Source organism: Bufo gargarizans, chromosome 5 (assembly GCF_014858855.1).
Source record: "Bufo gargarizans isolate SCDJY-AF-19 chromosome 5, ASM1485885v1, whole genome shotgun sequence".
Classification (NCBI taxonomy): Eukaryota; Metazoa; Chordata; class Amphibia; order Anura; family Bufonidae; genus Bufo; species Bufo gargarizans.
The window spans coordinates 109,386,599-109,403,932 of record NC_058084.1 but is presented as its reverse complement, the minus strand read 5'-3'; the positions used below and the strand labels follow the sequence as shown (position 1 = coordinate 109,403,932).

At 42.0% G+C, this 17,334-nt stretch overlaps 1 protein-coding gene across 2 annotated transcripts in view; it reads right to left on the bottom strand.

Moving 5' to 3' along the window:
* Window positions 1-1,249: 1,249 nt before the first annotated feature.
* The window catches only part of TTPA (alpha tocopherol transfer protein), a 29,166-nt gene continuing 13,081 nt past the window's right edge, over window positions 1,250-17,334 (bottom strand). Inside the window, exons 2-6 of one of the 2 annotated variants that reach the window (XM_044295012.1) lie at window positions 15,752-15,867; window positions 12,200-12,267; window positions 8,077-8,270; window positions 2,315-2,425; window positions 1,250-2,221 (exon numbers count right to left, since the gene is read on the bottom strand). In XM_044295012.1, coding sequence (XP_044150947.1) covers window positions 2,048-2,221; window positions 2,315-2,425; window positions 8,077-8,270; window positions 12,200-12,267; window positions 15,752-15,867 — 663 coding nt within the window. In that variant the 3' untranslated portion in view covers window positions 1,250-2,047. Of the gene's footprint in view, window positions 2,222-2,314; window positions 2,426-8,076; window positions 8,271-12,199; window positions 12,354-15,751; window positions 15,868-17,334 lie in introns of both variants that reach the window. The other variant, XM_044295013.1, reaches the window with a different exon arrangement.

Sequence of the window (17,334 nt, the reverse complement as noted above, 5' to 3'; positions counted from 1 at the left end):
TGATCGGAGGGGCCAGTAGGCTAATTTTATAAGAATTTGTTTTGCTAGAAGTGATTTGCTCATCTGTAGTACATTTGCTAATGTCTCTCAGCATTTATCTTCTGCAGTGTCTAAACTCTGCTATCATCTGCTTTGTGCCGGATCCATTAGCCTCTACCAAAGTGCCTGTCACTTTGACAGCATTTTCCATCGAAATTGATGAAATCCTGAAAAGAAGCTTCTAACATCTTCTGATGCAGATGTGGACAGACCTTTATTTCTACTTTTCCCAGAACATTTTAAATATTCTCAAGCATTAAAAACCTTATTGCTCAATTATAAAAATACAGTATTGCTTCATTAAAAAAATAAAGGGACACATACAGGTACAAACAAACATCAATTATAAAAGCAAATTAAATGACCTATATGTGCAGTACAACTGTTTTCACATTTCACAGTTAAAGAGGTCGTGTCCCCACAAAATGCAGTGTGATCTGCTGAGCAAATTAATATATAGTATTGTGGGAAAAGATTCAGTAAAATGTATCATTTATACTTTAAAACCATCTCATAGATTGGTGGCATATCGCTAGGCTATGCTACCAATGTCTGATAGTTGTGAGTCCCACCTCTGGGACCCGCACCTGTCACTAGAACAGAGACAACAAACTGTACCTGCGCGAACGACAGGATCACTCGACGAACTAGCGTTTTGCTTGTTCATCTGGTGATCGGCGGCACATTTAAATGGACAGATTAAGGGGAACAAGCGTTTGCAGGAATGGTTGTTCCCGATAATCTGGACGATTATTGGTTTGTCTAAGGGTACTTTCACACTTGCGGCAGAGTGATACGGAAAGCAGTTCCGTCGCCGGCAAAACGTATGCCAACTGATGGCATTTATAAGACTGATCAGGATCCTGATCAGTCTTAAAAATGCCTGATCAGTCAGAAAAATGCATTGAAATGCCGGATCCGTCTTTCCGGTGTCATCCGGCAAAACGGATCCGGCATTTATTTATTTTATATCTTTTTTGGACAGGAAGGACGGATCCGGCATTGCAGTATTTTGAATGCCGGATCTGGCACTAATACATTCCTATGGAAAAAAATGCTGGAAACGGCATTCAGTCAAGTCTTAATTTTTTGGGCCGGAGATATAAAACCGTAGCATGCTGTGGTTTTATCTTTTGCCCGATCAGTCAAAATGACTGAACTGAAGACATCCTGATGCATTCTGAACGGATTACTCTCCATTCAGAATGCATGGGGATATGCCTGATCAGTTCTTTTCCGGCATAGAGCCCTTTTGACGGAACTCAGTGCCGAAAAACGAAAAACACTAGTGTGAAAGTACCCGAAATCCCCCGTTTCACAGAGAATGCTATTAATCGTTAATAACACTTCACCCATGTAAACTATCAGTGACTATGTATACACACTTACACAGAGAATGCTATATATATTGCTGATAACACCTCCCCTGTGTGCAAATTAAGTCAGAATGAGCAGAGATATAAATGTAAAAATGACAAGTTTTACTGAATCTTTTCTCACAATCTGCTCAGCTCCTTCTGCTCTATAACATACTGCCTGCAGATTGCACTGCATTTTGTGGTGACAGTTCAATTACTTCCATTCACTCCTTTGACAGTTACAGAAACAGTGTAGCCCAGTAGGCTTTGTTGGTTCCATAACCCTGGCCACTTGGCATGGTTGCGGAGAACAGTGGGACCCGGTGAGACAGGATAGGACCAGTGACCTCCTTTCCATGTCCAGAGGTAGGACCTGCAGCTATTAGACATTTAAAGAATATCTTATGGATATGCTCTGAATATTTGTTTCCCAAGACACAATAGAATGTTATATATGGCACTGTGGCTTTACGTGCTGGAAATGTCCACCCTAGCCCGAGGAACATCAATCCACCTCCGTGAATGTATTACTCTTACAGAGTAGAGCACCTGAGAACATGATGTGTCTCCGAGTCTTCTTCTGAATCTTCACTTAAATCTTCACAATTATGTATGATTTTCAAGTATATCATCTATGTAGAAGACAGAGACTATGCACTCTCAGATATACTGAGCAGGTAGTCTTCACAGTTCATGATGTGGTCAGTCCACTCTTTACAAAGGTCAATCATTGATGGCCCCGTCCCTCCATATTCTGGAGGAAGGATATTTTCTGCAAAGTGCTGGTGAAGAGTTTCCATGTAGCAAGAACCATGCAGGTGGATCTGAAAGAACATGGAAAGAGATGATATATGATGACAATGTTGAAATGAGACAACCATACAGCATCCGTTACAGTGCCATTTGAGCTCACTTACCCTTTGTCTGATCTTTTCAGGAAGAAACGGCTTGATCAATGAATATACAGGATAGAAGAAGAGAGGCTCGTTTATTAGATGTATCCCTCGGACTTTAAGTGGGAAAGAGTCCTGACAGAAGAGACAGATATGATTACAAAATGTTAAGCATACAGTATATCCTTTTATCAAGGCACATTCATTTGGCACTGGACACTTGCTACCCTGCTTTCTTGTTTTTCATAATTTAAGTACTCAGCTTTAAGGGGATAGATTGACAACAAAAAAAAATATTATTACTCACCTGATACATCCTCGCTAATCTTTGATTACTTCTCTGCAGTTTTAAAGCGTACTGTACCTGAATTTTCAAAAAATGTTTGCTTAATGGCTTTGTTTCTTTGTACAATCATAACTGTGAAGGAACAGTTAAGTTTGGACTTCCCTAAAGTCTCTTTCAGCCATATTATCTGTTTCATTCTCAGTTTCAGCTGCACAGTTAGATGCATTCCACTCAGAAGCAGCGGGAACCTCCCTTCTGTGAAAGTTGCCAGTACTGTACTGCTGTAATCCTTTCCCTTACTTCCCATTATATTTGTTTTTAGCCCTGGAGCTCACAGAACAGATATGCAGGGGAGGATATCTGACTTACAGACACACAGGAGTCTCCTATAATCTTCAAAAGCTGTGTATAAGCAGTTCTTTTTTTATCAGGCTCAGGATCTCAGCTAGATCTAAAACGCCCCCTATTTCCTATAAGCCATCTTCTGTGTCTCTTACTAGGGATAGATCTTGCCTGACAACAGGCAGTGGACAGCAAATTAGGTGGAAGTGAGACCCCTAGTGGGAACCTTCTGACTCTCCCACAACAGCAGATGTCTGGGTAGGATCAGGCAAGTTAGATATCAGGTAGTTGAAATCCAGCAGCAGCTTTCTACCCCAATTCCTATTGAAAACACATGCTTGTTTGGCCGACTACAGGCTGCAGATGCGCTGCATCTAGGCTACCACCTTCACTACCTGAGCCAACATTGTATTATCCTATAGTGCTGACTTCTGCACTGATGACGGTATCGGATACAGAGCAGGAAGCCCTATGTCTTAAGGCTGTATTACATTAAAAGATTTTGCAGGCGATTGTCAGGAAGGAAACCTTCCTTCCCGGCAATCGCCTGCTCGTTAGTGGAGTGTCATTGCTCATACTGAATCATTGTTTGCCAGCAGCAGATAGTGATTAGACATCACGATCTCCCGGTGGCGAACAATTTTAAGCACGCTTAGAAATCTTGATTGCCTGGTGAAGGAGGGTTTGCTCGTTCATCAGTTATTAGTGGCACTTTTAGGGCAATGTATTTTTTCCTATATTCTTTATATTTTTCTATTTTTCAATATGCTTATTGAAACCAAACCTTAAGATAACATGAATTGGCTAAATAAGGGCCCTTTTACTAGGGCCGATACAGCGAGTAGTGATAAGGAATAAGGAAGTTCGAGGACATTGCCGTTGATAACTGCATTTAAATGCAGCAATGATAGTTGCTGTATGGGGATGAATGATCGTTACCATGATCGTTTGTTCCGATACAGATTCAATGATTGCCAGCAGCACATTCTTGTTTACACAGGTTGATGTGCCGCATGACAATTTTAGGTGCTGCATGAAAGATGTGATCACCCGACAAACAAGTTTGCTTGTTTATTGTGTAATTAGTGGCAGCTTTACATGGAACAATTATTAGGAATGAGCATTCATACAAATGAACGTTCCCAATAATTCCCCTGATGTAAAAGAGCCCTAAGTACACTCATTGACAACAGAAAAAACATAATGCACCAAGAAGGAGTTCCGAATTAAACTTTCTATGCAATGTAATGATGATACAGTATAAGTGACCATACCATTGAAAGGAGGCTCTAGTGCCCTATTGGGCGCCTCTAGCCTCGATACAAGAGGAGATAAAGTTGGGCATAGAGGCATACAAGTTCTTAGTGGTATCCTGCGACACATTTGCCCACAGATGTTGCAGCTGGGCCTGTAGACCCTGCACACTCGTCGGTTGATGAGGCTGTTGTCCCAACTGGTTCCATAAATGCTTGATTAGTGATAAATCTAGTGACTGGGCAGGCCAAGGAAGTGGCGCAATCTGGCGGAGACATTCCTGGGAAACCCTTGCTGTATGGGAGGGCTGCACATATCGCTGAGCTGTTAGTGTTTCACCCATTACTACTAGGGGTGACCGACTGTCGTATGTGATGGCTTCCCAGACCATTAACCCAGCAGAGTCACTACACAGCAAAGGCAGGATTAAAGTGCTCACCTCCACTGGAACCTGACCGTAATGGGATCCCAAAGAGAACCTGGATTTGTCACTGAAGACAATATGGATCCAGTCTGTAGCAGTCAAGGTTTCTCATTCACAACACCACTGCAAACGAAGGCAACAGCAATTTGTCCAAAAGATGCATGCCCTCTAAAAGTCTGTCAACTGGGCAAAATGTCTAGCAGTCAATGATCGCTAACCATGAGGTACACTACCCAAAAGTAGCCTCCGAGAGCCTTTTTTTTATATATATATAATGTTTTATTGGCGAAGATATTTCCATTACAATACATGCAAGGAAAAAGGAAAATAAGAAATGTGATTGAAATAAACACATATCTGCCTAAAGTTCAATTCTCTTGTCAGAAGTTACAATCACTAGCCTGCATCATATCCATTATTTTCATGCCAGAATAATGAGAGAATTTTTTAGTGCAGTTTTATTACTTTCTGCAATGTCAAAAGTTTACATACACTAATATTACTATGCCTTTAAACAATTTTTGGACTGCCCATATGATGATGTTTGGAAGCTTCTGTTAGGTTTGTTGGCAACATCTGAGTTAATTAGAGACACACCTGTGGATATATTTAAATGCACACCTGAAACATCCTGCTTCTTTGTGTTGCACCAAGGGAAAGTCTAAAGAAATCAGTCAAGATATCAGGAGAATTGTGGATTTGCAAAAGTCTGGCCCAACCTTGGGTGCAATTTCAAGATACCTGAAGGTGCTGCCAAACTGGTTACAAAGTGGCTTAAGGATAACAAAAGCTAGGTGTGAGCAAGGCGACCAACAAATATGGCTCAGTTACACCAGTTGTCAGGAGGAATGGACCAACACTGTCAGGAGGAATGGACCAACTATTGTGAGAAGCTTGTGGAAGTATACCCAAAACGTTTGACCCAAGTCATACAGTTTAAGGGCAATGGTACCAAATATTAATGAAATGTATGTCAACTTTTGACTTTAAAGTTCAACTGGATTAATACAGCCTGTAGTCAACAGGAATGTACCACCTATATAAATATCAACTAAAGAGAAATCGGTACAATGATATCCCTTAAAATAGATTTTATTGTATTTAAATAACATAAAAATAAAGCCTAAGAACACCATCCCAACTGTTGCTCCTGATGAAGCAATAAAGCGAAACGCGCGTCGAGGAGCGCACGCCACACTAACCAGCCCACACCTGTACCACGCTGAATAACAGGGTAAGAAATAGGAATTAGAAATAGAAAATGTGATTGGCCGTATCTGATATATTGTAACATCAGACGATATAATTTAAAAGTGCCACACTAGAATCATTGTCCTATTCACTACCATATTGATTGTACTGCGAACTGAGATGACTGCAGGCACTGCCAGAGCCAGCTAGTTAATATTATATGCTGACCGGAGCGCTCCGATACAGCCATCCACTAGCAGTGCAATTATATATATATTAAATAACAAGTGCATACATGTGATATTGGTGTGGACTGTAATGTATGGCACTCTGTATGATCTCTGCAATTAATTGTTTTGTATATGTATTTTTTATGTTATTTAAATACAATAAAATCTATTTTAAGGGATATCATTGTACCGATTTCTCTTTAGTTGATATTCAACTTTTGACTTTGTAGAAAGTAATAAAAATGTCTTAAAACATTCTCTCTCTCTCATTATTCTGGCATTCGGCAAATAATAATAATTATGGTAATCCTAATTGACCAAAAACAGGAAAGGTTTATGCTGATTTCATGTCAGATATTGAGAAAAACATGCATAGGTGTCTTTTTATACAGTGTGTGTAAACTTCTGGTTTCAACTGTAGATATGCGACTCTTGGCCTCTTCTTTTGCCAAAGAAATAAAACAGCAGAAGCCTGCAATCTAAAAGAGCATTTTTAGGGCAGTGGGGAAGCAGTTGTAGGCCTCATTCACACATATGTGGACCACGGTCCGTGAAAACCCGTCCTGCTGAGTGCGCAAGAGCACAAAGTTATTGGTTGCTATGACGCCGTGCGCTTCGTGACGCCGCTGTACAGTAATCCACTCGAATCATAACTGCATGCCAAGTTTTACAGCAATCAGACATTTCTATCTGGGTGCATAATTTTTTTTGTCAATGAGTGCCATTTATCAGGGAGTCTTGATCTCCCTGCATTGGCGTGAGATGCGTCTAATTTATTAGGTGGCAGAAGCCTCTTAACAAATCAGGAGCATCTCCACCATGCTGTACACCAGAAACTGAAGCCTACGCCAGACTTCAGCTATAACTTTTGCCAGTTTCTGGTGAAAGTTATAACAAATCCAACAGGCCGCGAGAAGCCCTGCCCCCACCCGCTAAGCTTCAAAAATCACAAATTATGGTCACTATTGTGGAGCTGATAGAGGGATGTAGAGGACTGAAGTGCTGTATAGCTATTACGAAAAGATCTGTGCCTACATTATATCATTTATTAACACAAAGATCACACTATATAGAATGATTACTGACCATGTAAATTTATTTATCTGTTTACATGTCGCCCATAGAAGAGACAGAGGCACAGACTAACAGTGAAGCTGCTGCTGGCTCTGGTTAAGTTTTTATCTCACCCCAGTGATGGGGCAGTAGGATCTATTCTTCTCTGTGTGCTGTCTATGGGAGACACTATAGCAGCTGGTCTCAAATAAAACTGACAATTAGAAATAGAACACGCAGAAGGGAAGCTGGTGATAAATGCCAGACACCAGTCATGTAATGGTCAGATATAGTACTGTCACTCACGTACACACACATGACAGCTTACTCATAAAAGTCCCCTGAAATGACAGATCCAAAGGAAGTGGATGTGTCACTAAACAGATCTGACTTAGGTCTACTTCTAAGAGCATTATCTAAGTAGCCCCCATGATCTTCATCCTTTAACAGAGATCTGAACGCTCGTGCATGGGAACCACCAGGCCTCTACCCCTTGTAGCTGTCTCTGCTTAGTGGCTGCTGACTAACAGGTCAGTGCAGGCAGCATAAGAACAATCCAGTAAACAGTCCATAAGGTCAGAAAGACGAGCACACGGAGGTCAGGTTAGGCAGCGGAAACAGGCAGAGGTGCCTTAAATACCCTGAGATGGCCAGCCATAGGCTGGGAAATGTTAAGATGCACACACACACTGGCCCTTTAAGAGTCGGTAGGAGCACTCCCTAAGGGCAATAAGGACCAGAGCAGACAAAAGGCAGGCTTTAGCCTGAGTGGAGTGGGCATAGCAGTGCTGCTCCGGCAGTGGGAGGCAGCTGGAGGAAGCAGTAAGGTGCCAGCAGCCACATATTGCCAGAGAGGGAGCAGAAGAAGGCATGTGAGCTCGGGTGGCATTACTCGCCAGGAAGAAGAAGGTGGCGAATACAGACTCACAGTATAACACCATGTATTAGACGTTAACAAACATTATATCAGTGAAAGCAAAATAATGGAAAAAAATCCTTCACCTACTGTCATGACTGCTGCAATCCTGTTGGCAATATTTGGGGTGATTTGAAGTGCATGAACGAACCTCCATCCCTGCAGGTCGAATATAGCCTTGATACCGTTTCTCTGCGTCTCTGTTTCCTGTACTAGAAGCTCAGATGTTATGAGGCTTACACGAAATACCTCATAGGCTGTAAACTGTTTAGGGTCCCATTTTTCTGTAAAACATAAAAAAATGTATAGAAACCTGTATCCCTTTCATATACAGGAATATTTTGCTGATAGGTTGTAATGATATTATATATAAGAATTATAAAAATATTAGATGCTAGGGGGGGTTACACAGAACACAAGGACAAGTAATTTTACACAGGCTAAAGGGAATTAAAGAGTTATTCCTATCTCAGACAATGGGGGCATATCACTAGGAGGGACTTTACCGGCTCCGTTTATGAGATAGGTGCGGGTCCCAGAGGTGGACCTACACCTACCAGACAATGGGGGCTTCAAATATTCTAGTAAGATCTCAGCTGCTACAAAACCTCGTTTTAACTAGACAACAAAAAAATTGTCATGTTCATTTTCAGAACATGTGGCATGCGCGAGGATTGGAATGCATGCCTCTATATATACAGTATATTTTTATATACAGTGAGGAACAGAAGTATTTGAACACCCTGCGATTTTGCAAGTTCTCTCATTTAGAAATCATGGAGGGGTCTGAAATTCTCTTTGTAGGTGCATTCCTATTCTGAGAGACAGAATAAAAAAAAAATAAGAAAACAGGAAATCACATTGGATGATTTTTAAAGAATTCTTTTGTCTTGCACTGCTGAACATAAGTATTTGAACACCTGAAAAAATCAGTGTTAATATTTGGTACAGAAGCCTTTGCAATTACAGAGGTCAAACGTTTCCTGTAGTTCTTGACCAGGTTTGCACACACTAAAACAAGGATTTTTCCCTACTCCTTCACAAAGATCTCCTCTAGATCTGTCAGGTTTCGGGGCTGTCGCTGAGCAACACGGAGTTTCAGCTCCCTCGAAAGATGTTCTATTGGATTTAGGTCTGGAGACTGGTTAGGCCACTCCAGAACCTTGATATGATTCTTACGGAGCCACTTTTTGGTTATCCTGGCTGTGTGCTTCGGCCCCATTCATCCTCTCCTTAATACAGTGCAGTCATCCTGTCCCCTTCGCAGAAAAGCACCCCCAAAGCATGATGTTACCACCCCCATGCTTCACAGTAGGGATGGTGTTCTTGGGATGCAACTCATCCTTCTTTTATCTCCAAACACGACGAGTGAAGATTAGACAAAAAAGTTCTACTTTGGTCTCATCTGACTACATGATTTTCTCCTATGCCTCCTGTGGATCATCCAGATGGTCACTTGCAAACTTGAGTCGGGCCTGGACATGTGGTGACTTGAGCAAGGGAACCTTCCATGCTATGCATGATTTGAAACCATGACGGCGTAGTGTTCTACTGACAGTGGCCTTTGAAACTGTGGTCCCAGATATCTTCATGTCATTGACCAGCTCCTCCCTTGTAGTTCTTGTCTGATTCCTCACCTTTCTTATCATCAGTGATACCCCACGAGGTGAGATCTTGCATGGAGCCCCAGTCCGGGGGAGACTGACAGACGTCTTTCGCTTCTTCCATTTTCTAACAATTGCTCCAACAGTTGATCTATTTTCACCAAGCTGCTTGGCAATTGCCCCGTAGCCCTTTCCAGCCTCGTGAAGGTCCACAATTTTGTCTCTGGTGTCTTTTGACAGCTCTTTGGTCTAGCCCATGGTAGTAGTTGGCGTATGACTGACTGTGGGGTGGACAGGTATCTTTAAAGAGCTCAGAAAGGTGATACTAAGTTAGATTAATGAGTGGAGTAGAGGTGGACCTTTTACAGGCACAGTAATAGGTCTTTGAGAGCAAGAATTCTTGCTGTTTCTCAGGTGTTCAAATACTTAAACATCCAGCTGAATTGTTAAATAATTTATAATGGGATCATCAAATATGTAGAGTTCCAGCAAAATTAACTTTTACTTAGTTCTAATTATAAAATAATACCACATGCGTGGTTCACCAGTGAATATATGTGAATCAATGATCAAAAAAATTGTGAAAAATACAGAATCGCCCACCATTGATATGGATATGGAGGTTGGTGTACACGGGGCAGTAATGGGGAGTATTGGAGTGTCTGTCCTATCCCTGCACTCACCCTCCGTAAAGCCTCAGCCCAGGGACGTCCCCTGATGGTGGAGTCTCCCTGTCTTCGAACCTGGACTGGCTGCTCTATGTATACCCTCCTCTCAGTAGCCAATAAGCCCGAAACCTGTATAAATGACGGATATAGCTAATCTCACAGGTTAATTATCACCTGCCTAGATAGCGGCCCATGTAGATGGAAAAATATATCGTGTTCAGGTGTGGGTAACACCTCAGTTGCCACGAAAAAAAGCCCCTTAGAAACGTAGTGATAGTAGCTATATCTGTCATTTATACAGGTTGCCGGATTATTGGCCACTGAGAGGAGGGTGTACATAGGGCAGCCAGTATTTTTCACCATTTTTTTTATCATTGTTTGATTCACATATATTTACTGGTGAACCACACATGTGGTACTGTTCAAATACTTATGTTCAGCAGTGCAAGACAAATTATTTAAAAATCATACAATGTGATTTTCAGATATATTTTTTATTCTGTCTCTTAGAGTGGGAATGCACCTACAATGTGAATTTCCGACCCCTCCATGATTTCTAAGAGTGGGAGAACTTGCAAAATCGCAGGGTGTTCAAATACTTCAGTTCCTCACTGTATAAATATATATATATATATATATATATATATATATATACATACACACATATATACACGGTACATATACACAGTTGATATGAAAAGTCTACACACCCCTGTTAAAATGTCAGGTTTCTGTGATGAGACAAAGATAAGTCATTTCAGAACTTTTTCCACCTTTAATGTGACCTATAAACTGTACCACTTAATTGAAAAACAAACTGAAATCTTTTAGGTGGAGGGAAGAGAAAAAAAAACAGAGGCCTAAAGCAACATTAAAGGAGCTGCAGGAATATCTAGCAAGTACTGGCTGTGTGGTACATGTGACAACAATCTCCAGAATTCTTCATATGTCTGGGCTATGGGGTAGAGTGGCAAGACGAAAGCCTTTTCTTACAAAGAAAAACATCTAAGCCAGGCTACATTTTGCAAAAACACATCTGAAGTCTCCCAAAAGCATGTGGGAAAAGGTATTATGGTCTGATGAAACCAAGGTTGAACTTTTTTGGCCATAATTCCAAAAGATATGTTTGTCACAAAAACAACACAGCACATCACCAAAAGAACACCATATCCACAGTGAAGCATGGTGGTGGCAGCATCATGCCAAGGGGCTGTTTTTCTTCAGCTGGAACTGGGGCCTTAGTTAAGCTAGAGGGAATTATGAACAGTTCCAAATACCAGTCAATATTGGCACAAAACCTTCAGGCTTCTGCTAGAAAGCTGAACATGAAGAGGAACTTCATCTTTCAGCATGACAACGACCCAAAGCATACATCCAAATCAGTAAAGGAATGGCTTCACCAGAAGAAGATTAAAGTTTTGGAATGGCCCAGCCAGAGCCCAGACCTGAATCCAATTGAAAATCTGTGGGGTGATCTGAAGAGGGCTGTGCACAGGAGATGCCCTCGCAATCTGACAGATTTGGAGTGTTTTTGCAAAGAAGAGTGGGCAAATCTTGCCAATTCAAAATGTGCCATGCTGATAGACTCATACCCCAAAAGACTGAGTGCAGTAATAAAATCAAAAGGTGCTTCAACAAAGTACTAGTTTATGCAACCATATTATTTTATTGTTATATTTTTTCTTCCCTCTACCTAAAAGATTTCAGTTCGTTTTTCAATTGAGTGGTACAGTTTATAGGTCACATTAAAGGTGGAAAAAGTTCTGAAATGATTTATCTTTGTCTAATTTTTTTTACATCACAGAAACCTGACTTTTTATATCCACTGTATATACGTTTGTTTGTTTTTTAAATCCAGCTTGTTCCTATTCTTACGTATTCTTGCATGGATCAATTTTATTTATTTGGATTTTTATGAAACATTATATCATTTCTATTTACCAATTCTGTAAATAAGAACTCTGCTTCCATAGGCATCTCTTGACCGCAGGACACCATGGTAGCCAGCACTATAAAGTTCAAGAAGAGGAGATGGGCGTAAGTCAGCAGTAATTTCCGGGCACTCCTTCCTCCACTTGTGGTAGTTTTTCAACAGCTGAAACATAAAAAGAATAGTTAGAAGAAGTGTCTATGCAAAGTACAGGCGATCACTACTGTACATAATACAGGCTGCTGTAAACAGCGCTGACCTAACCTCAGATATCAGCTGAACTCTCCTGAGATTGGGGATTTACTATTTATGTAATTCTCTGAAATGATTTGTACTCCAGACGATCAAAAGTAAGGACAGTGCAAAGTGTAAAGGCTCTAGGATTACAGTTACTTGAGGAAGCTAACGGTAGTCGTTTTAAATCACAGGAAAAGCCACGATATTTAAAGGGATTCTGCACTTTGTTTAAACTCATGATCAATCCTCTGGATAGATCATCAGCTTCTGATCGGCGGGGGTCCGACACTTGGGACCCCCGCAGATCAGCTGTTTGAGAAGGCAGCGGCGCTCCAGCAGCGGCACTCCAGCAGCGCCGCGGCCTTCTCACTGTTTACTGCAGGCTCAGAGACGTCACGACTAGTATAAACTAGCTTGGGAGGGGCTAATCTCCATTCAAGTGAACAGAGCTTAGCCCCATTCAGGCCAGTTGATGCAAGTCGTGAAGTCACTGGGCCAGCAGTAAACAGTAAGAAGGCTGCGACACTTGCAGAGCGCCACTGCCTTCTCAAACAGCTGATCGGCAGGGGTCCAGGGTGTCGGACCCCCACCGATCAGAAGCTGATCTATCCAGAGGATGGATCATCAGTGTAAACAAAGTGCAGAACCCCTTTAATTAAAGGATCTTTCAACCAAATTTCAATTCTACTCAAATTGATCTAGAACAGGCATGCTCAACTCTACAGCTGTTGCAAAACTACAACTCCCAGCATGCCCGAGCAGCCTACAGCTATCAGCCTACAGCAGGGCATTGTGGGAGTTGTAGTTTTACAACAGCTTGAGGGCCGCAGTTTGAGCATCCCTGATCTAGAACCTCTATTCACTGGATAGGTGAGTAAAACGGAACTTGTACGGTACATCCACACCACAGTGTGTTTATGTGGATTTATGTGTGTTTTTGCTGCATTACTGCACTCAAATTCACGTTATTTGAAGATTTTGACATGGATTTGCCCCAGATCTCCTCTTTGCAATGCATGGAACTTTGCCGGTGGCAAATGAATGCATGGAACTGAGCATGTGCGACCCCTTCAGCAAGGTGGACAGAGAATTAATACAGATAGATTTTGTTGAATAACTCAGTGGTTATATTATTTTTTAATTACATGCATTCACAACAGTATTCCGAAATGTAGACTATTTTTCGTGGGACAGCCCCTTCAAACTCAGGAATAGAACGGATTTGCAGAGAAGGATGTGGGATGGCGGCACAAATTCTTGACTAATCTCAAAGTTCCATTTTTGCACATTGCAAGTCAAGTCAGCTCCAAGACTTAACTGAAGAAGTACTATGCACAGTGAATACTTACCTACAATATGAACTGTGTACAGGAATACAGCACTCTTCAGGGGCAGCTCATCAAACCATGGATCAAGGATTCCACCTTGGAAGGGGTTCTACAGCCTTGAAATGTACAAGGTTACTTTCCTCATTTCTTTTTCCTTCCCCCCCAAACCAACCTCAATTTCCAGGGCTATGCATGTGCTTATTCTCTTGGTATGAGTCTTGACAATTTTATTATTTTACCTATGTGAATGTTTTCTGTATGTGAACTTAAAGGGTTTGTCCCACGAAAAACCAGCTCCTGGATCTGAATACTTTTGTAAATACATGTGATAAAAATGTTTTGTATAGCCAGTGAGCTATTCAATAATATGTATCTGTAAAGTGCCACTTATTTCCTTATTTCATTGACCTGCTCATTAGGAAGGCCGCACATGCTCAGTTTTATCTTTCAACTGCCTCCTGAGCAGTAATAAGGAGAGAGCTGCAGTGGAATTGACACGCCCCCTGAGCTGTGATAGGGAGAGCTGAGACACGCCCCCTGAGCTGTGATAGGGAGAGCTGAGACACGCCCCCTGAGCTGTGATAGGGAGAACTGAAACACACCCTTAGCTGCAGCAGAAAAGACACGCCCCCTGAGCTGTCAGCTTGATATAAATCTAGCAGAGCAATAACTGGGGAGATCTCTGGTTCCATGCAAGGTACAGGGCTGGGTCTAGCTGTGTTGGAAAGAGATTGCCATGTTCTATATGATGTCTGATTCTCGATTTTTACATTATTCATGGGATAACCCCTTTAAATTGCAATAAAATATATAATAAAAACTATATCACATGAATGCTGGGTGTCCTGTGCCAGGACTGCTGGGTCACAGCAGATACAGATCAGCTCAGCAATGTAAGGTGCATTGCTTCCTGCCAGCAACTATTGTGACATCCATGATTGTAGAGTGATCAGCTTCCAGGATAATACAGCTCTAATGCTCTTATATTACACCGCTGCAATCTTTGGTTCTAGCATAATAAACTCTAGCCTGGAATTAGATTTGTAAAGTATTTGTGCATTTGTCTGAACCACAGCCCCACCTTTGTTTGCCGGCTGTACTGTAATGCATGTATTGTGGTTTTAGCACAGTATGTCCTTTCCTGCACAATGTGAAAAGTATTTCTCAGCATATTACATGTCGTTCAACCATATCTGCAGGATTCTATGAAGTTTAATGGTTATTTCACACTAGCGTTAAACTTTTCTGGTATTGAGTTCCAGCCTAGGGGCTCAATACCAGAAAAAAACTGATCAGTTTTATCCTAATGCATTCTGAATGGAGAGCAATCCGTTCAGTATGCATCAGGATGTCTTCAGTTCAGTCTGTGGTATTTCCTCCGTCCAAAATTCCAGAACACTTGCCGGTCCCATATATTCCAGAAAAACGGATCCAGTTTTGCGGTCTGAGCATGCGCAGACCTTTAAAAATGTTAAAAAGATAAATACTGGAACCGTTTTTCCGGATGACAACCGGAGAGACGGATCCGGTATTGCAATGCATTTGTGAGACGGATCCGCATCCGGATCCGTCTAGAAATGGTAACCGTTTGCATACAGATTGCCGGAACTGCCTGCCGGAATCTAACAATGCAAGTGTGAACCCTTGCAGACGAACGTGTCCGGATTAGGTCCGGATGCGTTGCGTCTGCGATCAGGGAAAATCGTGGGAGTAGGTACGCAATTGCTGTCAGTTTTGACTGTTTTTATTGCGCGGGTGTTCAGTTTTTATTGCGCGGGTGCAATGCGTTTTGCACGCGTGTGATAAAAAGAACTGACTGCGGTACCCAGACCCGAACCCGGACTTCTTCACTGAATTTCGGGTTTGGGATCGGTGTTCTGTATATTTTATTATTTTCCATTATAACATAGTTATAAGGGAAAATAATAGCATTCTTAATACAGAATGCTAAGTAAAAGGTCCATTGTGGGGTTAAAAATAAAAAAAAATGTAACTCACCTAATCAACTTGATCGCGCAGCCAGGCTGGTCTACTTTCTTCTTCTGCTTGCAGGACCTGGCTGGAAAAGGACCTTCGGTGACGTCATCACCCTCACCACGGTCCTCTTGCAGGTTCTGAAAGAAGAAGCAAGAAGACGATGCCGGCTGCGCGATCAAGTGTATGAGGTGAGTTCATTTTTTTCTTTTTGAACACCTCAATCTACATTTTAACAAGCATTCTGTATTAAGAATGCTATTATTTTCCCTTATAACCATGTCATACGGGAAAATAATACAGTAAATTGACTTTAATGGGGTTCCTCATCCCTATCAACTCCTAGCATTGCACCAGCGCGGAATTCTCGCCCGTGTGAAAGGAGCCTTAAACGTAAAGTCACATATAAGTGTTAAAAGGGTCATCTCAAATCAGCAAATGGAATTTAGCATGTAGAGGAAATTAACACAAGGCTCTTACTAATGTATTGCGATTTTCCATATTCCCTCCTTTGCTGGCTGGATTCATTTTTCCATCACATTATACACTGCTCATTTCCATGGTTATGACCACCCTGCACTCCATCAGTGGTGGTCATGCTTGCACACTATAGGAACTTATAGGTGCTTTTTCCTATAGCAGTGATGGCTAAGCTTGGCACTCCAGCTGTGGTAAAACTACAACTCCCAAGATGCCCCCCCTTGCTTGGTTGCTCTCAGAACTCTATAGAAATAAATGGAGCATGCTGGGAGTCGTAGTTTCACCACAGCTGGTGTGCCAAGGTTAGACATCACTGTCCTATAGTGTGCAAGCACGACCCCCACCGATGGCTTGTAGGGTGGTCGTAACCATGGAAACGAGCAGTGTATAATGTGATGTAAAAATGAATAGCTGGCTGCTGTGTATACAGGTGGTGGTGGTGGTGTGTGTGTGTGTGTGGGGGGGGGGGTACCTCTCATGAAACACAAGGCTCCTCCCTGGTGTCCAGTGTATTCATTGATCACTTCCCTTCACAAAGAAAGTCCCTGCAGGCACTGAGATATAGGCCATCGGTATCAGATCGGTGGGGGTCCGACTCTCGGCAATACTGCCGATTGACTGTTTGAAGAAGCCGTGGCTCTTATGGTCCATGGTAGGGGAATCCATAACGGAATTCTTAGATAACCTGAACTTGAAGACACAAGTTTGCTTAACACTACTAGTGATGTCACGTTCATCGGTCACAGACCAATGTACAGCTCAGTCCCATTCACGTGACTAGAACTGCGCCGGAATACCAAGCACAGCCACTATACAATGTACAGCACTGTGCTCGGTATGCTGCGAGGAGGCCGCAACACTCACCGAAGCGCCGCAACCTCTTCAAACAGCTGATCGGTGGTGGTGCTGGGTGTTGGACCCTTACTGATCAGATACTGATGACTGTCGATAGGTTATCAATATTTTACTCCTGGAAAACCCCTTTAAAGAGGTTTATCCCATGAATTAAAGACTTCTGTTTATGTAGTTATCTCCTTATCTGGAATATTTTCTGCAATTCCTCAAGCAGCTGCATCTCCCAGGATGCACAGCAGTTAACTATTGTTAACCCATTCCTCCCCTGCAGA